At 41.6% G+C, this 22,047-nt stretch overlaps 1 protein-coding gene across 1 annotated transcript in view; it reads right to left on the reverse strand.

The window, feature by feature from the left end:
* Positions 1-420: 420 nt before the first annotated feature.
* Positions 421-22,047, reverse strand: part of HTR4 (5-hydroxytryptamine receptor 4) — a 241,272-nt gene continuing 219,645 nt past the window's right edge. The window contains exon 7 of the mRNA XM_019534907.1: positions 421-3,338. Within this exon, the coding sequence (XP_019390452.1) occupies positions 3,251-3,338 (88 nt within the window). The 3' untranslated portion in view covers positions 421-3,250. The remainder of the gene's footprint in view (positions 3,339-22,047) is intronic.

Genomic DNA, 22,047 nt, shown 5'->3' on the forward strand with positions numbered 1-22,047 from the left:
GTGGTGGTCACTGGGACTCTGTTGATTTATACAAGCAAAGGATCTGACCCTCCATAAAAATCTGGTTTAACTGGTTTCCCACCAATGTTGATAATATTCATACTGTGTCTTACGGCTGACTGTTTCCCTAGCATTCTTTTCATAACAGTGGTTACAAATCGTAGCCCTGATATAACAATCCCCTTGAAACAGCTATTAAGCAGTCACTAGGACTCATATCTTGCAGTATCCTCCTCCACCAGGCTATGGTATAATTGTTCTAGATCATATAGCTTCCTCAGTGTCAGAGAGCTAATCAAAGAGACACTGCCTCCCTCCTTCCCAGAAACACTTTACCCATGCAGAAGGGCTCAGCTGATTACATATTACCACTTAAAAATACTGTAAATAAATACAGAAAAAATGGAATTAACTCTCATGCAATGTACACAGAGGAATTTTATTTATAAAAATGGCAGATGCATCACACACCACTCAGCACTGTACTTCTGCTGTGCTGAATTGGATTGAAACTGGATAACCTGAGCACCTGGCATGGGCTCCAAACTCACTAGCCAGAATGAGCAATGAAATGGCAGATTCCCAATCTGCTGCAGTCACTCAACGAGCAGGTAAATGAAGCTTTAGAAAAGGAACCAAGTGCTGGCCCCAATCATGAGACACCCCAAATCCCCAAAGAAGTACTGGGTCATTTTGGTGTCTGACAGTATAATTCACTGGGTGCACAGAAACATTGCTGTAATTGTTGTCTTGATGATAGCTGCCAGGTAGCTAGTTACAGGCTAACTTACAGAAACCTCCTGGACTTGGTATCAACGAGCCATTATCCAGAAGTGACACAGAACACCAACATTTGTATTTCTTAAATATGCTAAGTGGTTTGGAATAGGGGGTCTCTGTTTCAAAGCCACTGACCATTTTGCCTAGTGAGTTGACTATCTCAGTTGAATGTTTTCCATGAGAAAGATACAGTATTGAGGATGTTGTTTCTTAAATTAAGAACAGATATATTGTCAAAGCACATTAAAATACATAGAGAGTAAACAACAGGCCAAGAACATGAGAGGAAAGATGAAACACCATTGCACCATTACCATTGCATCACCATGCAACTGGTCCCATACCACTTACAGAGATCTTCAGCTAGTCTTTTCCAGTGCCTTCTTGTGGGGACAGAGAAAAAGCTTTGCTAGATATTATTTGAAGAAGTTTGACACTTTGGATGAATGCGATGATCCATCACTTTCTGTTCTACAGCCTTAGCTGTTCACTCTGCAAACAATCTTGTGAGCAGTATTCCTTATACAAACAGTTTCACTGAGGCCTGAACCATGTGCAAATCAACTCTGTGATAATGTGGTTGCAGAACTTAGGTCTAATGATGATAAACCTATAATTGTCTCATATTATGTAACCTGCCCACTCTTTTAGAAAACTTGTTACATTTACTGCCAGTGCTTAGAGTCACAAGCATTGGTTCTTCACCCATTTATAATCACCTCATTTTCTAGATGAAAAAAAACTGTTTAGTTCTACCCTTTCATCATTTAGGACTATTAAAGGAATAGAAAGAGAACCTTTAGCAACAACTCTGTCCTGGGTGAGAAGAACATATCAAGGAAGCCAAGGATAGTTAGACATGGTAATAGGAATCCCACTTGCCCTTAGGTACAAAATCTTCTTACTAAGCAATATTTTGTCTTTGTTTAGAGTAGTTCTTTTACAGTAAGTACCTGTCACATAGCAACAGAACATTAATTATATATGTGTGTGTGTGTTAAGCTCCCACATTTAGAAGCTTTTAATGGAGAAACACTTAATTCTTTTAAAAAATAATAATAAATAATGTCAACTTTTTTTCTTTACATTAAAAAATCTGTACATGATAACACAATGTAACAAAATACAGTTCTGTTTTGCACGTTGTGGCTCTCATCTTTGGGATATATCTTCATCCAAGAGGTTACAGGTTCACAGTCTTGAACCTGCACATTGCCCCCTCAATTAAAGTCAGACTCCCAAGGTGCCTAGCTCTACAGCCATGCGTGTCATTCACATGCAAAGGAGGAATCTTCTTACAGGAAACATAGTAACACATGCATGCAGGAAGTACCTAGGAAATGAGATTTTTGTAAGGGGACAAGTGTGTACAGCAATAGTTGAAAGCTCTAAAACTTTTTAAATATGTCTCAGAGCTGGAAGGAATCCAAAAAAAATCATGCAAGTGGGATTTATTCTTACAGCTTTAGCTAGGAAAGCTCTTTAGATGACACACATTTATCAAGATGGCACTTAGTGATCAATTACAGATTGATATTCTCCAATCTCTTCACCAACCTTCTTTTACAGTAGGAGTGCCCAAAGTTTGCCCAAATAAGGACTGCACTGATGACCTGCCAGGAGATTGAGACACATCTAATTGCAGGAAGTGGAACAGAACATGACTGCTGTCTTCTGGCCACTTAGCTCAAGATGAAATAGCATTTGCAGGGACTTGCACAGTCCCTGTGGGCCATATATCCTTACCAAATATAGTACATCTCTGTGGGGCTTGTTTCAAATCTTCATGGGCTGCTTTTGCTCCATGAATCTTCCAACAGAGATCTTGGTTGAAGAGACTTCTTAAAAAGCATCTACAGAACCAGACTTCCTGGGATGGGAGGAAATCAGCAGTTCATGCTGACATCACACAAATAAAGCGTATAAAAAACCCCTCACATTTTAATAAAGAATATGGAAGTGCTACCTCTCCTGATAGCACCATAATATGTGGGTGTGACCTTAAAAAGATAAAGGAAGAAACAATTTACCATGGTTTCATGTTAGGTTTTCAAGTCAAATTTTGAAATTATAAGATCACAATATCATTGTCAAAAAACCAAGATGTGGCCTGTGCAAAGATGGCAGCAGAGGAAAAAATAGCACTCTGTTTTTGGGCGTAGTTTGTGTGGGTGTTATCTGTATACAGTGAAGTACGTCTGCATTCCCCTGTAAAGCACTGCAAATATGGTCCTGCTCTGATAACATGGTCCAGACATTCTTCTGCAGCAGCAGAGAGGTCTCCTCAGTCATCCTGTTCGTTACATCCCCTCCTGTGCCTCATGAGTCTCCATATTCATGAGGCTGGGCATTCATCTCAGATCCATACAAGAGGCACCATGAAAATGAAGATGAATGAGTTTGTATTAAAGTACTACAGCCCAAGAACCTTCCAGTCCTGAAGGTGGATTGTTCTCTTCCAGGTTCTTGGTTAGAAACAGGACTCCTGGGATTCTGGGTCATTGTGGATGGGAAGCTTCTCATGTTCCTGATGATGTCCATTGTGTAAAACTGTATACCTGTGGGGGGGCGGAAATCAAACAGTAGTCATTAACTCAAATTAAAAGGACAGGCTGGGAGTTTTCTTGTCTAAAGTCGGTTTCCTGGAAAACCGGGAACGTATGACTTCAGCATGGTTCCAACAGCAATTTTCCCTTGATCTGCCTGTGAAGTAACATGTAAAACCAAATTTTGCTCGTGATGGGAGAATAAATCTATTTATCAATCTATCTATCTGTCTATCAATGTCACCTCAAACCCTGTTAATGTGTGTATAACTAAGCAGTGACTACTAGCAAATAAATCAGGCTGTTTAATTAAGATACCTTGGACAGTGTTGACTAACCTGGCAACATAGTAGGGGATTTCTTCAATGTAGGGGTTAAAGAATTATTTCACTTCGGTGTGGAACATTTACACTCTTTTGGGTGACCCAGAGATCTAGCCACTACATACTAAACACATTGGATTTCTATCCATGGTAAGCAATTGTCTCAGTGCTGATCATTGCTTGGCCACTCAAAGCAGTGCCGGGCAGGAATACAATCCTTTGGAGTCTCCAGATACTTATATGTAGATAAGCTTCTGTAGATAAGTATCAAGGCCAACTTAAAAAAAATGCAACACAGACATTAACTCATGGGAGACCATCACCCGGGACCGCCCCAAATGGAAGTAGAGTCTGCTGCAGGGATTTCAGTAGTTTGAAACCTCATGCCAACAACAAGAGATGGAAAAATGAGACCGGCAGAAACAGCGTGCCACAGACCAAATCAAAGATCCAGCACCACTCACCCCACATGGAAACCAAGCTTCAGTAGAGTCTGTTGATCCTAGATAGGTCACATCAGCCATCTTTGGATGCACAGGTAAGACAATCATGGAAGACATACATCCTTAACTGCAAGGGATTGCTGAAGGTGTGTAGCTATTCCCCAGCTTGTAAGATGAAAGCAGTTGGAGGGAGAATCCCTTTTATGTGTTCATTACTGATTTCCTTCAGACTTTGTACCCAAACTGAATGTGGAAGATGTGATAAGAACTGTCCCATTTTCTAAACTCCAGGCAGCCTCATGCGGCTGTTCCTAAAATAGCTTCATGTACATCAAGTGATAGTACTTTAGCTCTGTTTTCTCTCCCTCGTACTGAAGAGAGATCTGGAGTGGAATGCGAAGTAAAAAGAAGCAGATCTGAGATGATCATAGCTGGTGTCAAATTGTTGTTTTCAAACTCTTGTAACCTTGAATCAAACCTCCTTGTTAATCTCTGGGTTCAAAATAAATGCTGCGCGGTATTGGAAGGGTGGGGGAATGTGGGTGGATGCTCTTCATGGATGCAGCTTACTTTAATGACTCTTCATGATACCACTATCACTGTGTGAGGTCAGAGAGCTCAGCATCCAATATTTTCAAACTCTCTTGAAAATCTTCCTGCGTGTTTTGTTGCCTAAATGGGAGCTGAGTTCTTATGCAAATGTGACCACAGTTTTGGTATCTATGGGTATTAGACAATGCTGGCCCATTAATGAGCCTGATTCTAGGTCTTGTTCATCCGCTTTTGTGCTGCTTTGTCTCTGTAAAAGGGCTGTAATGCCACCTTAAATGATTACTATAACATTCATCAGACCTAGGTGGAATTCAGGGTGGGTATAGACTTAGCCTAATAGTTTATACTATAGTTTGTACAAAGCACCTCAGTCACATCTCATTTAAGTACCGCAATAACACATGGCTGGGTATAATTTGGAACAGTCCTGGGGATCCTCTTTTGCCTCTAGAGACCAAATCAGCCCTGACCTAGCACAGAACTGGGAAGCTGAAAAAGTGTTGGAAAATCCTTGTCACCTTGCTTTGAGCAGAAACAGCTCAGAGAATCGTGGTCAGTGTCTCCAATAAAACTCTCCTAACCTCGGGTGTTTGGAGCTTAACTATGTTATTCCTCTTCAGCTGGAACTTCTGAAATTTCCCTGACACGTACCTTGCCCTGGAATGAGCGCTTAAAAGAATATAATCAATCCCATCACTTTAATGCAGAGCTGCATGTATGGAAGTTAATTGTCGTGGTGCCCTGTGACCAGTAGGGTCCCCCAAGGCTCTGTCCTTGGACCCATATTCAACATTTTCATTAATGATGTGGACATTGGAGTCAGAAGTGGACTGGCCAAGTTCGCCAATGACACCAAACTTTGGGGCAAAGCATTCACACCAGAAGACAGGAGGGCAATCCATGCTGACCTGGACAAGCTCAGCAAATGGGCGGACAAGAATCTTTTGTTTAACAATGGCGTTTAACACTGAAAAATGCAAAGTGGTCCACCTTGGGAGGAAAAACCTGCAGCATCTTTATAGGCTCAACAGTGCTACACTGGCTAGCACTACGGAAGAAAGAGACTTGGGGGTCACATGTCACCCCTGCTACACCACATGCCCCAATATACCCTTCCCTCCCAAGCTACACCCCCACTGCATGTGCAATCAGGCTGGGGGGGGCATGATTAACCCTTTGTGAGCTGCGTGCAGCCTGCAGGCCACAAGATGGACAGCCCTGCTTTAACATGTGAGTAAAGAGGAAAGTGAAATAGCATTAGTTTCAGATCCATTTATATTCTAGCAAAATAGTATCTAGAATTGCATTCTCCTGTTTCATACTGGGGCCTGTAGAGTCATGGCACAAAGACTGATGTCCATATATCAGAGAAAGGCCTAGTGCACAAGCTGCAATATGAATACCCCTGATGTTTGAGGAAGTTTAGTTCTAGAGATAAATGTGGCCTGGCTTTAGCCTATCCCCCTAAAAAAGGATTCACTAAGGAAATCCAGAGCAGGGATCTGTGCTGCACACCGAGTGAAGAAAGATCCTGTGCTCTGACAAGAGCCAGCAAGCTGCAGTAATGCACAGCTGCTCTGTAGCAAGACAGTTAATTGTTTTCTCTGGACATCAGGAAAACAGCAGCACATTGTTCTTCATTTCTGGCAGCTGAAAAGGAGTTGTTCACATTCAGCCTTCTAGGAAGTGGCGCCGTTTGTAAGACAACCACGTAAGCTAAGGAGAGATCATTAAATTGCATTAGATCTCTCAGGGAAGACATTTATTTTTATATGATGTCTGCTACTTGGACCAGAAGTTCCAGCTCTTTGCCAGGTAGAAAATGACACTGCATAGTCATGCCAAAGTGTGAAAGTTAAAATGAGGGAATAATGGGTATTCTTGTCTGCTGACATTTGCTGGGTTTCCAAGAAGTCCATCAAGGAAACTGCTGAAGATGCTGGGCTGTATTATTGTTTTGAAATTCACTTGGTTCTCCTTTTAAATGAAACCTAAAAGCTTCTGAGCATTTACATGGGGCACTTCGAAGGACAAGTAAAGAAGACCATGCGTCACAGAATCATAGAGCCCACCACCTCTCTGGTTAACCTGTCCCAGTGCTTCACCACCCTCCTAGTGCAAAAGTTTTTCCTAATCTAATCTAAACTTCCCTTGCTGTAACTTGAGAGCATTTCTCCTTGTTCTGTTGTCTACCACCACTGAGAACATAAGGTCCTGCCTTTCCAACATCATTAAGATTTATTCAGTCTTTTCTCTGAAAACATCATGTTCACTTTACAGGAACAAACACTTGCAGAAAGCAAATTTCCTAATGCAACACACATGTATTTGTGAACCTGACTTTTATGTTCACAAATATGCAATAATTACATTTAATGTACCACACCATCATCTAATCAGGGAGAACAACACCGTATGACTTACCTCACCCATCCTCACAAAGAAAGTCTGCATGGACCCTGAATTGCTGGTATAACTGTTTCAAGATACATTTGTCAAACAGACTGAATAATGAACGAATCAGAGGAAATCACAGTCGGTAAGCAGAAAGAGAGGCTAAACTCATTAAATAACATTTCCACTACAATTTGTTTACTTAGCCATGCTACTAGATGAAGGTTTAGTATGGGATTACAAAAATTGCTCCTTTCTTTCTGTTACAGCTGAAGCTGCCTCCTCCCATAGCTCAGAAAAGAGTACTATTGCTATCTCATTTGATGGGTTTGCTCAGACCACTGTATCGCTCAGCAAGATTGGCCAAGCAGACTGGGAACACATTACCACCCATAAAGGGACTCTTCTTAGGCTTGCCAAATGGTACTTCAGTTGTGATGATGATCAATTTGGAGATAATTGCTTCTGCAGCACACACTGTTTTGACAATCCAATGGGTATTTTAATTAAGTGGTTGGATTAGCTTTTTTCCACAGTGGAGGGGACTAGGGTTAAAACTCTGACAGACCCTTCAGAGAAATGGAGAGTCTTGGACCCTAAAATATCCTCAGAATCAGTCTGCGCCAGGTAAACAGCCACCAGCGGTTGTAAGGTAGTTCTCACATTAACTCCCCGCTGATCTTTCTCTCACACTGATCTGCATAAGCAGCTAAGCAAGCAAACCTTGCTTGTAGGCGTGATGCTGTTGCCATGATGGCTCAAGAAATATGCAAGAAGCAAGACATTTTTTGAGCGATATATTTTTTGGACCAGCTGTATGGTTGGGATAGACAAAGGCAAGCTTTCAGGTATCAGTGCACTTCCTCTGGTCTCTGGGAGAGAAGCAGCTGAGACAGGAGTATTCCACTTGAAACCAAGTTGTTACGGTTCATCATTAGTTTACCCTAGAGGCCCCATGCTCCAAAACATGCCCCCACTAAAATTATAGGAGCCTGATGTTCCCACTTGTGCCTCCCCTTTCAGGTGAAAGATCTGTCCTGAAAAACCTGAATAAACAAAACCTCAGAGAGAAAGTTTCCTACAGCAATATCTCTTCCCATAGTGAGAGATAGGGAGATCCTTTCAAGAGTGCTGTGGGGTGCTGCAAAATGTTAGCACTAAGTGTGCAAACATGATTCATAAGATAAGCCCAGAGTTTTCACATAGCAATCCACAGCGTTAACACCATTCTGACCTATTTTGGAGTGCTTTTCAACAGAAGAGCTGCTCTATTGTTTTTCTGTAGCCAAAATAAGAGTGACAACCAAGAGCTGGCATTTTCCAAGTTGTGCCTCCAATCTACTGAGAGGTGTCTTAGAACTAGAAAGGTGGAGAACCACTACTGCAAATGGTCATGAAGTAGTCCCTTTAACAATATAACCCTAACCATCCACATCCATTCGGTGGGTGCCAGATTTAGGGAGAAAACCTTTGCCACCCATCTCAGGTGGTGTAGCTGTCTTGGCTGGTTGCTAATCCCTTCCTAATTTGTAGGATCCGGACTTTGAGTTTATCATCTTACACAAAATTGATGTTGGTGGCTACTGCAAAGGAGAGGGGAGCACTTCTTACTAGGAATATGTCACGAGCAGCCTTTGAGTTTGAATTGTATTAGCAGGCCCTGCTCAGAAAGGAGTGAAAATGTCTCCTTTAAGCTGGAGTTGACACACTAATAGATGACAGAAGGGAACCCAAGTGAAAAACTTCTTCCCACACTTTTCAAAAACTTTAAATAAACATTATGGTCTCAACAGCTCTTGTCCTTTTAACCTTTAAAAGTAGAAACATTTATTTCTGAGTCATAATACAACAGAAAAAAATGAAAAAAGATAAATACTGAGAACGGTCTGAGCGTGGCAAAAGTACTAAACTCAACTCAGTGGATGCCAGATTGATGGAGAAAACCTCTGCCACCCATCTCAGGTAGTGCAGCTGCCTTGCTGTTTGATAATCCCTTCCTAATCCACCTGTTTACAGCATCAGGTCCTTGTTGAATGACACACTTCAATCTGAATACACAAGAGACTGGCTTTTGCTGCTATGGCTGGGGAACAGTCCTTGGAGCCTTTTACTGAATTATACAGCTGCCCTATTAATATGCTTGGAAGAATCTGATTTGAATTGGTAGATGTTGGAGGTTGTTCATTCTGTCTCTTACCTAAAAAATGAAGGAAAGCTTATTAACGCAAGGCTGATTTTCTTTTTAATTTTCACATGGGGGCTAAAAAGTGTCAATGTCTGCAGCCTTATATTGCTTCCACTCCCACGTGTTTCTCTGAATGGTTGTATTCTTTGTGTCGTCATTTTACCGTGTGTGTGGTTATGCTTGCATCTGCGTTGGCAATGTGCATTGTCTGTGGGTGTATATTTTGTATTCCTGGGCACTGCGGTGCTGTATGTGGGAGTGTGTTTGTGTTGTGGGTGGGCGCTACTGCCCCTAAGCAAAGACGTCAGCATTCATCAAAGCTTGAGGAGGCTTAAATCTGAACTATGTAGAAATCTGATTATCAGCAGGTATCACTGTATTGCTGAATTTATTACACATTTCTGCTTCTGCAGGTGTTGTCTTATTCAGTAGACTTATTTTGAACAAATAAGTTATCTGTATTTTTATATATTTCATGCTAATACAAAAATTAAGATGAAAAATTGTGAATAAGATTCAGCATTACTGTTGTCGATTAAAATTAAATCCGTCTAAAACTATCACATGAGCTACCACTAAATATAACGTGGGCCTAACAGATGTGTGGGCCTAAGGGATTTTCCTTGTAACCCAGTTTTACACAGGTGTGGCTCCACTGATGTTGGCTGAGTATTACTCCTGCCTGACACTGGAGTAGAGAGATGAGAAACAGGCTCATACAGATCTGAACTGGCATTAGGTTTCGCTAGTGATGCTTCATTCCTGATGTGCTTCTTTTCAAAGTGTTTCCTCACCCAGGGGAGAACCACATACAGAACTCCTCGGCAATGTGACACAAACTGATATGAAGGAACAAAGCTGGGGGAAATTGTTTGTCTGAAATCTTTTTTTCAGGAAAAAAATGAGGATCCAGCAACATCAAGCTGATTAGTAACTCTGCAATTTAATTGAACTCTTCACATTAAAAAATAAAAGCCTCAACAAGTCTGGGAAAAAAATCCAGACATCTTCTAAATGAAACATTGGAAGTATTCTCAACTGAAATGGGCTCTGGTTTTGACATTTCCTAACCTCCATTTTTAATAAAATTTAACAAGTTGCTAATTGTCTGTGGTCTAAATGAAATTATTCATTTTGCTGGGAGCAAATCTTTTTTTAAGATTCTGGTGCAATTAATATCCCTTTCTTTACATCCATCAAATATATATATATTTAAATAGCTTTGCTTTGCCCCCAAATAATTTTCTTTATCCATTTTCTCCCCCAAAATTGCCAAACAACCAAAATACCTATTATTTGCCTAGCTCTGTGAAGCAGACACATGCCAGGAATGCAGAGAGCTAGAAACCATAATGGGTGTGAAAAGACCTTGCTGTGCGCTATCTGGCCGAATAGCTTTAATGTTAAAAAATGACTTGGCATTTTGCAAGATGTGTATTTATTTAGCTCAGTAAATGATGCTACATTTGTTTTAATTCACTGGCTGGCTATTCTGAGCACTTTAGCTTGGATTAAAAACCTTGCCGTTTCATGACATTCTAGGCTAAGTAAGACCTGATAACTGGAAAAATTGTCTGTACACTAGGTAATGTACATGTTTAAAGAAACAGGTGTCCCTACTCCAAGATATGGATACCAACATCTTCAGTTTAAATACTAGTAAAGTTGCCAATAGCTCTCAGAAGCCTAAATCAAATAGAAACCCATTGTGCTGGGCTCTGGCCAGACCCATTACAAGGCCGTGCTGACCTGAAGAGTTTACAGTCTAATTTGAGCTGCAACAATTGGGAGTAACAGATGACTGGAAAGGAGGCAGGCCCAGAGTAACAACCATAGGAATGTGGAGTTACACACACTTGCTTTTTGGCAATTGAGAGGGTTCAAGTTAAAATTAGAGACGTGCAGAAAAGTTTTTCCAGCCTGCAAAAAATGTTCCAGAGTTCAAATATTTTTCCTGTTCCTTTTTGGGATAACACTGACATTTTTCATGAAAAAACAGAGGGGGAGGGGGAGAGAGAGAAAGACCCCAGCCAGAATGACTAGCAGTCTAAATCAGGCAGAGAAAGGCCACAACTATAACGTGTCTATTGGTTACTGGCTATTATTGGATATATGAGAGGACTATCGCTCTGTTCATGTCCTATTTCTCTCTTGCTCTTTTTTCCCTTCATCAGTTGGTTCAGTAAAAACTCTTGGTTTCAACAAATCAGCATGTCCAATGAGGAAATGTTTCCTTAAAAAGTTCCAACTAGCTCTAGTAAAAATACATTTTTTTCCATACGCCAGAAATAGTGATGCTCTCAGGAATCCCTCATGAAGAAGCGTAAGCGGTCTGCCTTTCAAGTGCCTCTGCTCTTCAGAGGCTCGACTCAAGAGCACTCAAATCCCGTAACCTCGTATTAAATACTCCAGAAAGTATTTACAGTCTGTGAAGCCCTAAAGGATCCTGCAGCTGTTTCAGAGTTGTCAGTAGAAATGATGGCGATTCATCACTTATGGATATAGTACTCTCTCCCATAGGAGACACATTGGGAAGGAACCAAATTTTCAGCCATTTCTCTCTTGATGAGGACTGCACAGAAGCTGCCTACTGCAAGAAACTTTATTTCTTAATACAGTAAAAGCCCTGTTTTCTGGCATGAGTGGGGAATGGGGGGGTGCTAGTAATCTAAAAATGCCAGTTACCTGAGGCACGGGGGTTTTCAGCTGGACGTAGAGCTGGGGGGGGCGATGGCAATCGCACACAGAGCAGGGATGGGGGGTAGCAGGGGGGTAGCAGCGGCTGCATGCGGAGCAGCAGCAGCACAGGGTGATGGGTAGTGGGGGGGGGGAGGTGGCAGCAGCCACTCCCGTGTGCAAACTTCCCTCCCTACCCCCGCCTGCATCTGGCCAGACGGAAATTCCAGTTAATAGAAATGCTAGTTAGTAAAATGCCGGATAACTGGGCTTTCAGTGTAGCTTGCTAAAGGCTCTTACATTGCACAGGCCCAAACCTCCCTGCTGCAACAGAATACACTGATTGCTGTGGGACAGCATGTGCCAGCCTAGGGGGAAGTTGATATAAATAAAGAGGACCTGGTGAGGGGTTTAAAAAATATTTAACGGTAAGAGCTGGCGCAGCCCAAATCTCTGAAAATGAATCAAGGAAACCTGGACATGCCTTCTCTATTTTTGTCCGTGTTAGACAAGAGCCTAAAGTGTCAATAAGAAATAAGAGGCAAAGATGGTACGTGGACAATATAATCAGAAAAAATCTAACGTGCAAATGATTGGGTACATAAACATCGAATCCAGCAGGTGGCAGAGCTGAAGCAGCCCAAAAAAGTAATGAAGGTGGAGTGCTGAAATGATATTTCTAAGAGGAAAGGCAGGCTGACACGTGGCCCCTTACAATTTCAGCGCCAGATTCCAAGGGATGTCTGTTACAACCAGACAAGTCGAGTACACTAGTCGCTAGTCACCACTTCAGACAAGAAATGGTAGAGAGCCTTGAAGCAGACGAGAAAGGCAGTTCATATTCTGCACCTTGAGAATCCAAAAAAATCCAAAGACTGGATTTCTCTCAGCGGTCTGAGAGTTTCAGAAATCCCTAACTGCATTATGCAGATGAACAACAGAAAGAACCATTTCTGCTAAATGAGAACAAAATGAGGCGCCAAGACTACATTTCATTGGAGCTTAGCAAATACAGTGAAACCGGAGTTGAGACTACCTCTTTGGATTGCAAACTGTGTTGGGCTAGTGACCCTCTGGGCCCACAGCTGCAGATATCTTTTGTGGTTACCAACTGTGGCTATGTATGATGTCTTTATTATAGCACAACACCCGATGTTGTGTCCATTTCCCGAAGCCCTGTTCCCTCCCGATGCATTTGAAGAGAGCGAGTGAGAATAAATAGCCCTCTGCTATAATGAATCAGGACTACAGTTAACAATTACTTGGCAGCCCATAGTAGTTCATTTTAATGGACACCGCATTGTGAAATAAGCCTCCAACCATCTGTTAGGGCCCATAATTATAAATGCAAACAACATAATTCACAAACACTTCATAAAAGAGAAAGAGAGTGAGAGGAGGGGAGAGGGAAGAGATTAAGATTACTGTATATGTTAGTTAATCCAGATGCTAAAGCACGTGCTCTATTTTATTCCTGCTTTAAGCATAGGTAGAAAACGTTCTCCAGAACCAATTCTTCATTTTCTGGTAATTCACAAGTGTTTTCCTGCCTCAAATAATGATGTAGCAAGAGAAAGTGGGGCAGGTATGAACTTGACATAGGGATATAATCATGTCTGATAGATGTGTGGGGGAAAAATTGGCTTTTAAATGGGTTTTGGCAAGGGAGACTGGTGTATCTATTCCTCAAGTGGAAGAAGTTTCAAAACAATAAGAAAGTGGAGGGAAAACATATTTCAGGTGTTATTAAAAATAACACCTTCCATGCTTACCTGTGTTGAGGGTAAAAAAAAAGGTCCGACTTTCTGAAAATGACGTGTTCAACACTTTGTTACTGTTTTCACCTAGAGAATATTGGAAAACAGTCCGAAAATTGTTGGGGGGGAGAAATAGACTACAGTATTTCACAATGAAAGAAGAAAAGTTTTAAACATATTTCATTTTAACCTCTATTTTAACCTTTTTGTTTTTAAAGATGTTTTTCATGTACATAAATTGAATTAGTTTGATTTTTTAAATTTAGGTTCAACAAAATCCTGCCTTCTAATAAAGCAATATTTCACTGGAAAACCTCCAGGGCTGAGGTGTGAAGCAGTTCTTGGACAGTCTAAACAGGGAGCAAATTTCTAGTTGAAGGCTGCTCCCAAGCTTAATGAATTCTGGGGATCCACAGATTCCCTTTGCCCCTACTTCCTCTGTGATCCATAGTGCTTTTCTGGAGTTTCTCTAATCAGGATTACATTATATCTGTAGTAGCGTGAATGCCAGCCTTAACTGCCTACTTTCTGGGAATTGGAAAGCACTTACAATGAGAGTCAAGGGGATAGTGCACATGTCTAGTCAACGCACCAGATTTGGCATAGACACAGTGTAGACAAGCCCTTGAAGTCCTGGTGGTTTTTGTAAACCCTTTTTTTTGGGAAATGAAAGAAGAGAACAATATCCTTTATCCAGTTTTAGGGTGGAGCTTTCTGCTTAAGTTCAGACCAAACACATTGCCTAATGAGTTGTGTCTACTCCCAACCACTTTAAACAACGCCAAAATGGAAGTTAGTTGATCATTTTTAAGGGAATCTTTATCTGTCAGGAAATGCTGTATTGTTGCAATCAAAATATTTCGCAGAAACATGCCAATTTTCCCCAAATTTCATTTAAAAAATCAAAATGAAAGGGTCTGATAAGGTTAAAATGTTCATGAGGTTTTAAGCCTCTTCAACATTTCAATTTTCTATTTTGACATGACTTTTCCATTTAAAATGTACTGTTTTATTTTAAATTGTGATATGAAAGTAACCTTTGAATTTGAGATGTTTTGTTTGACCCAAAATGTATTTCTTTTCAAAATTTTTAATTTAAGGGGGGATTTTGAAAGTTGATATTTCATCTCAGAATGGAAACAAATGTTGGTAGTTTGGAATTTTCTGTAAAATGGAAATGCATGTTTCTGTACAGCTGCACCCAACACTAGGAGAACACTAGACAATATAAATGAAATGTAGACTCAAATCATTCTCATATTAGTCAATAATAGGTCTGTCTTCATAAACAAGGTCACCTGGCTTTGATTCTTTGACTTGAAGGGAGTTTGAGAGGCAAGGGAGTCAGTAGGAAAAGCAAAGCTACTGATTCCACGTAGCTTCAGGTGAACTACCAACCAATGCCAGACTATGGCTAGGGACAAAAGTAAGAGAACGGAAGTTCAGTGCACATAAGCCAGTTTCCAAATGGCTGAAACTGGTTTAAGATAAATCTGGTATCAGACATAACTGACTTAGGTCAACCCGGATCATGAACCTTTTGCCCCAGACCCCCTTCCTGGTTCAAGTTAAATTACAGTCCTCCAGCATCCCAGCATGCTTTGCAACCCTGGGCTGTGCTGTGCTGTCTGCTTCAGAGAGCAGGGTTGGCCCTGCCCCTCTGCTCCCTAGCCAAAGCAGTGAGGGCTGGCTAGCAAGGGGGTGGGGGTCGGAAACCCTGCTGGGTCCACAGTTGGGTCTGCCTGTGGGGTTGGGCTGTCCCTGCCAGACTTTTCCCAGCTGGAGAAGAAGGGGCAGGGGCACGGGACAGGGTGCAGGGGGGAGGGCAACAGTCTGAGAGGGACTGCCCCCCAGGCAAACCATGGCTGGAGTCTAGGGTCTGGGAGGGGTTTTAATCCCCCCTTCCCCAGCTCAGTGTGCTGGTGTGACCAAAGAAAGTAGAGAGCTATATTTACATGACAAAATGGTAGGAGAGCAGCAGACTCCACCCCCTCCCACCTCTGGCAGAGACTGAGGCAAGTAGTTGATAAGGGGAGAGGGCCACAGCACAATACCCTTCAGCTCCCTCAGGCCATGGGGAACGGGGTAGAGGCCAGGGAACCAGGGCTGGAAGGATGCAGGGGACTAACTCAATCAGCAGTCCCACAGCTGCAGGCCAGCTCACATGCACATAATCACAATGTTTTAGGGATGAATGGATTTTACAAGCAAACTGCCCTGAGGACCTATTGTAAGGCTGTGGTCAGAAAGCAGCAAAACATTTGTCACCTAAAAAGTCCTAGCTCATGTTCATAATCACAGAATATCAGGATAGGCTTCACTGCTGTAAAAGGATCGCAGCAAACAAACTCCCTGGGCTGCAATTCAGTGTTCAATGCCAGCGCAGGTAAAAACATTCTGTTGTATTTCTGCAAAATGGCTCATTTTAATGGCTTTTTTCAAATAACAGATTTTTAATTTCCTTTGTTTTTGAATTGGTATTTTTGTTTCATATTTATTTAAAATACAGAACAAAAAGGGACAAATATCAAGAATGATACAAAATGTTTCCTTTTCACTTTTGGGAGCTTTGCTTAATTTCTAGGTTTTACAGTTATCATATTTAGTGCACATCAAACTATTTTCCTCAAACCTTTTCATAACACAGTACTTTTTTTTTTATTGAAAAGCTCCTGTTGAGCCTTTTCACAAATCTAGTCTTTTGCAAATTATGGTGCAATTACAAATTAGCTTCCTGCCAAAACGTCTTTGGCTTATTAATGTGGCACCAGTAACGTGGCACCTCTTTTCTTTTACAGCTTATATGAAACCATTACTGGATCCCTATTAATAAAGGGGGTGGGCAAAGATAAAAGCAGAACTATATTTTCATTTATAAAGATGTAAAACAAGACAAAAAAAATCACTTCAATATGCTTTCTTATTGGGCTCTTGGTCTTGTGGTATGATAAGTTGATGCTCCAGTTCTTCCTTTTTGTATGGAAGTACTTTGAAATCTCTGCATGTTAGTGTGCATTGCAACATTGCTAAGTACAGGGTCTCCTCCTTGCCTTCCCCCTGCTGTTAATAAGTGTATGGACTTCATGAAACAAACTGCCTTCCTGCTCTCTGCAGTCTCTGCGCAGAATGACTCATACTTCCAGCCAGGAAGATTGAGCTACCACATTTGGACACAGTTGAAAATCATTACAGGATGTTAAGGATGACAAAGCCACCTACTTGATACAATTCTTGGGGTGAAGTTGAGCAGTAAATTACAAGTGCATTCTTTCTTTTTGTTGATAAGTGTCAATGATGTAGAACAACTTAATTTTTTTTCTTATTCCACGTTGTCAGACTGGTAATGTATCTAATATTTCTGGTAAAATCACTCAGGTTTCCCTTTATAAATTATGCATTTACCCTAATTTTTTAAGTTAAAAAACTTGCAGAGTTCCTAACAACAAGACTTGCATTTCTGATTTATGCTCTTTAGTTTCTTTGCATGATCTTTGTATGATACACCTCTGATTTAGCTAGTCTATAAGGTGCAAATCTATTCTGCCTTCTGCTGGACTTCAGACTAACACAGCTAACTACCTCTTTGTGTATGCTCAACATCCTTCCACTTTGAGACAGGCCTGCGTATTAATGGTAATTGCTCTCCACTTACTGAGTGGCAAAGTCAGAGGGAGAGGAAGGGGGGAGAGCTAAGGACTATATGAGGTTTAAATGGATGTGTGAGCTGGGACAACATAAAAACAGCTCTGTGAGTGTTTGCTTTAATTTAAAATGTGTTTCCTTTAGCTGCATTCACATCTACTTTGTGCTCGCTTCCTGGGAACGTCAAGTAATTGTTTACTGACACAAATGCTTGAGGAAACAGAATTTTAAGCTATAAGTTCTAAGGTATGATGATGAAGTTCTGCTGGTGCCAGTGCTAGGACTGGCTCCTTGTATCCGCCTGAGAGTTAAATTTGTCTGTCTGGCAGGAAAATGTCTCCATTCTTTATTGTTAAAATTATTTCTCTACATTATAGGCCCATAGGAAAGCCAGTAAAGATATCTTTTAGCCACCTCCATTTAATATGGCAAGAGTGAGGAGTTCATTGAACCATTCACTAGAACTCTGGCAAAGAAATAATTGAACGTGCTAGACACCCTGATTGCACCTTTCTGTAGCTAGGACTGGGAATATGTAGGACTGTGATGAGACCTTAGACTCTGGAACTGTCAGCAAACAAATTTTATTATAGGGTACCATCTTGGCAGTGGATAGGCAGTTGTTCTGCTGAGACCACAGCTGTGAGCTCCTCAGTTGCTTCTCTGTGCTTGCCCATTTATCCGTTTTCTTATATTTAGATTTTAAGTTCTTTGGGGCCAGAACTATTTTTGTTCTCAGTTTGTACAACACCTAGCACAGTGGGAATGATGCTTCAAGCAGCAGAAGTGTATCTCTGAAGAGAAAAACATTCCAAATACCCTAAAATCCCTTAACTGACTTAGAAAGCATGGCCAACCTGCCATTTGGAATATTAGAATTTGGAAAAAAACCCAAAAAACCCAACAACCCTATGCTAGAAACTTCTATAATTTCAGTATAACACACTGACTATAAAGCAGTGGTTAAAAGGTGAAGAGTCAAAGGTGCAACACTCACTGCAGCAAGTGTTTTAACATCCATTTTTCTGTGAAGCTGTTTGGAATGTTAACTTATCTAGATGAATCTACCAGTAATGTTGACTTTAAAAAAAAAAGCAAAAAAACCCAACCCCCCAAAAAAACAAAAACAAAAACAAAAAAACAGAACTTATCACCAAATTTAAATACAAATTGTTTCTGTTGCTTGACAAGTGTTTTTCTTTTCTTTTTTCCATTCTTGAACAGTTATGCTGCATACACTAATTGCCTTAAAAACAAATACATTCTGTTCAGATTTTTTTGGGTTGGAATTAAGTACACACTCCGCATTCTTTATTAAACTTCAGTGGGGACTGTATAAAAACAACTGCTTTCCATCCCACCTAATCCAGCTGCTTGTATATCTTGTCAGACCTCTAAGTGCTGCCTAAAATTAGCAGCCAGCTTGCTGGTATGCAAATTTTGAGAATAAGAAACATATTTCCAAAACAAAAAAAAAAGTATTTTGACTTCGTTTCCATCTGTCAAATCAAGGAATAACAAAGCAAGCATTTATCAAGCTTGTTTATTTCTCCTCTTCCTTTTCTCTTCACTCCAGATTCATTTTAAAGATCCCCCAAATGTCATTTTTACTGGCTGAGCCTTTCCTGTTTTCTCATTCTGTCTGGCCAGCGTTGACTCCAGTAGACTTATTTTAATTAGCTGGAGTCTGAGGGCACATTTCAGGACTGTACACAGTTGGACATACCTGAACAGTAAGAGGAATTATACCAGAGATGTATAAGCAATGTAAATAATAAATGTTTGGTTCAGTGGCTGAAACAAAATTAAAAAAGAAATTAGGTTGACCTGAAATAGAAAATGTTCAGGTTGCCCCCATCTCTGCCTGAAACTTAGACAAATCATTTGCAGTTTAACCGTTTTGTTTTGCTTTATGGTTATTTCACCTTTTTCTACACTTTTCTTAAAAGATCAATTTTAAAATGAAAATGCTATTTGTCTACACAAATTCAAAATGTTTAATTATTTCTGAAATTGCCTCCTTTTTCCAGATGAAACTTTACCAAATTCCACCCACATTTTAAAAATAAAAAGTTTTGTTCCCCTCAAAACTATTGCTCTTTTCTTCATGCCTCTTTCTCCTTCCCCTGCCTCTCTCCAAATTTACCCTAAGTTTAGCTTCAGAAGAAGTCACAGGGCCTCTTCTATGTAACATAATGTAGTATACATATTCAAGATGTTGCTCAGTTATATTCAGGAAGTGAAATTGATAGTACAATACTTGTACCAGTATCATTGATGAAAGTGAAGAATGATGAATGCCAGCTCTTTGGTAGTGAGTCTCATTTGCTTCTAGCCCAATCAGCAAACTGGAATGAATTTTAGAGGACATGAGTCACTGGGGACATGATTAAGCAAAACTTGGCAGCACTTACAGAAGCGCAGTCTGCCCACTCGTTCCTGTTCCATGTATACCAGTTCTCAAGCGTGAAGCAATGTAGCCACTTCCTAGCAGATGTGAGCAGGTGTCCTGTGCCCGTCTTCAGACTTTCTGTCTTGTGTATGCTAAATAGGATGTGCTCAGGATTGCTCTAAGTGGCCACGTTGCCTCATTGTCAGAACTGGGCTTAAATGGAATAGGCATGCTTCTCAGTGGCACGTGCCTGTGTGGCACAGAGGCAGGGCAGGTGTATCCTGAACTTCTTCTGCCACATGGCACAGCTTTCAGGCTGGGCTGAGAGCCCTGGAGACCAAACTGCTTTATTGCGCTACTGGACAGGTAGAACACAAGCAGCAAGAATACATTTTTTCCTCTCACCTTCCCTCTCGAGTGCCTCACCCTGACCCTGATGTATCATTTCTATGAGTCTGGGACATTTATCTTGGCCTCTGCGGTAAAATTGCCAGGCATGGGCAACAGCAAGCGGGGCCAGTAAAGGCCCCAAAGGAGAGCATGAGCGATTCATCAAAACTTATATAAACAGCGACCTTGCCAAAGATAACCAGTGCATTTCAAATGAGTCACCAAAACAGCAGTAGTTTCCAGTCACTAACAAAATATAGCTGAAAGAACAGAGTCCACAAGCCATTACCTCTAATTACCAGCCCACATCTCATGCATGATGTTATAAAGCAGGGGTGAGAAATTATTTGGGCTGGAGGGCCACTTAACAAGTTTTGGTGAGCAGTTGCAGGCCACACGCACACACGCTCTCTCACACACAGACCCGAGCTCCATGCATCTGGACCAAGGCTGGTGTCAGAGCAGCAGCAGGAATGGGAGCATGAGCCCACCCGGGGCTCGAGCATTTTATCTTCACTCCTCCCCACCCCCCGTGCTGCCTAGCTTGGCTGATTCTGGCAAGCAGGAGTGGGACTGAGAGCTGCGCTGAGCCAGGAGTAGCCCACAGAGCTGGGCTGCAAGAGAGGGGGGGAATACCCCAGCCTCTTGGCCTCCTCCCCCGCCCGCTGTTCAGATGCTGGCTGGGGTTACCCGGGTGGGTGGCTCAGTTCCCCCCTTACTCACCCCCTCTTCATGCAGTGCCAGGTTGGCGGGCAGCCTCCTTTGGCACGGCGGGGAATGCTGAGTGGAAGAAGCCCTGCCTAGGCACTCGGCACTGCCAGGTCAGACTTCTGTGCCCAGGCTGGGCGGGTGGGCAGAGCTGCTTCTGCCCAGCATCCCCTGCCAGAGCTGGAGCTGCTGCCCACAGGGTCACCAATTGATTTTTTTCTGGCCCATGGGCAGGTGGCAGCTGTGGTCTCTGCTGGTGCCACAGGCCAGACAGAATCAACTGGCAGACCGGATACTGCCCATAGGCCATATTTTGCCCACCTCTGTTTTAAAGCCTGGCTCTTCTCAAAAAGAGCTTTTTCCCCCTAGCTGACTCATAACCTTATAAGAAAGTAATTACATTTTTATGGACAATGAAAGTGAAACATAAGTGCATACAGCTATCAAGTCTGAAGTCCAGCAGTTAAGACAGTAGCCTGGACCTCAAGGGAGCTAGGTTCAATTCCCGGAAGGCTTCCTCTGTGATCTGGACAACTCATTTAATTTCTCCATACTTCAGTTCTTCATGCATACCACTGGTTTTATGTGATTTATCTTTTTAGATGGTGAGCTGGTTGGGCCCGAAGCCATCTCTTATTACCTGCACATATTATGTCTATTACAAGAGATGCGATCCTTGAGATATGCTTCAAGGACACCCTCCAGGCAAACATTATGAAGTGTGGCATTGACACCACAAATTGGGAAAACCTAGCCAGGGATAGGGCTACATGGTGACACTTTGTGAAAGAAGGTATATCTTACTTCGAGGAAAACTGTCTCATCCTGGAGCCAGAAAAATGACAGAAATGGAAGGAAAGAAAACTTTACCAAGCTGTCCCTAGGTTTAGCTTCAGAAGAAGTTACAGGACCTCTGCTATGTAACATAATGTAATATACACATTATACGGAGAAATCTGTGGTTTGACCTTCCCTTTAACCACCACCTGCAGCATCTGCCAGGGAGTCTATGGCTCTAGGATCAGCCTTAGCCATCAACAGACTCATCCACAACCCTTTACTTGACCCGCGGATGTGATCATCCTCAACCATGAAGGATCACCACCAATGATTACAGTGAGATCACAGCTTCAGGCCTCTAGGTGCTACTGTAACAGAAGTAATTGTTTTTTCCAAAAATGTAATTTGTTTTAGTTTTAAAAGTTTTTCTCATGCAAATGAGGTCTATGTTAAAATACCTTTGGAGCACAGTAAGGTCT

The sequence above is a fragment of the Crocodylus porosus genome, unplaced genomic scaffold, assembly GCF_001723895.1.
Source record: "Crocodylus porosus isolate Cpor-Errol unplaced genomic scaffold, CroPor_comp1, whole genome shotgun sequence".
Classification (NCBI taxonomy): Eukaryota; Metazoa; Chordata; order Crocodylia; family Crocodylidae; genus Crocodylus; species Crocodylus porosus.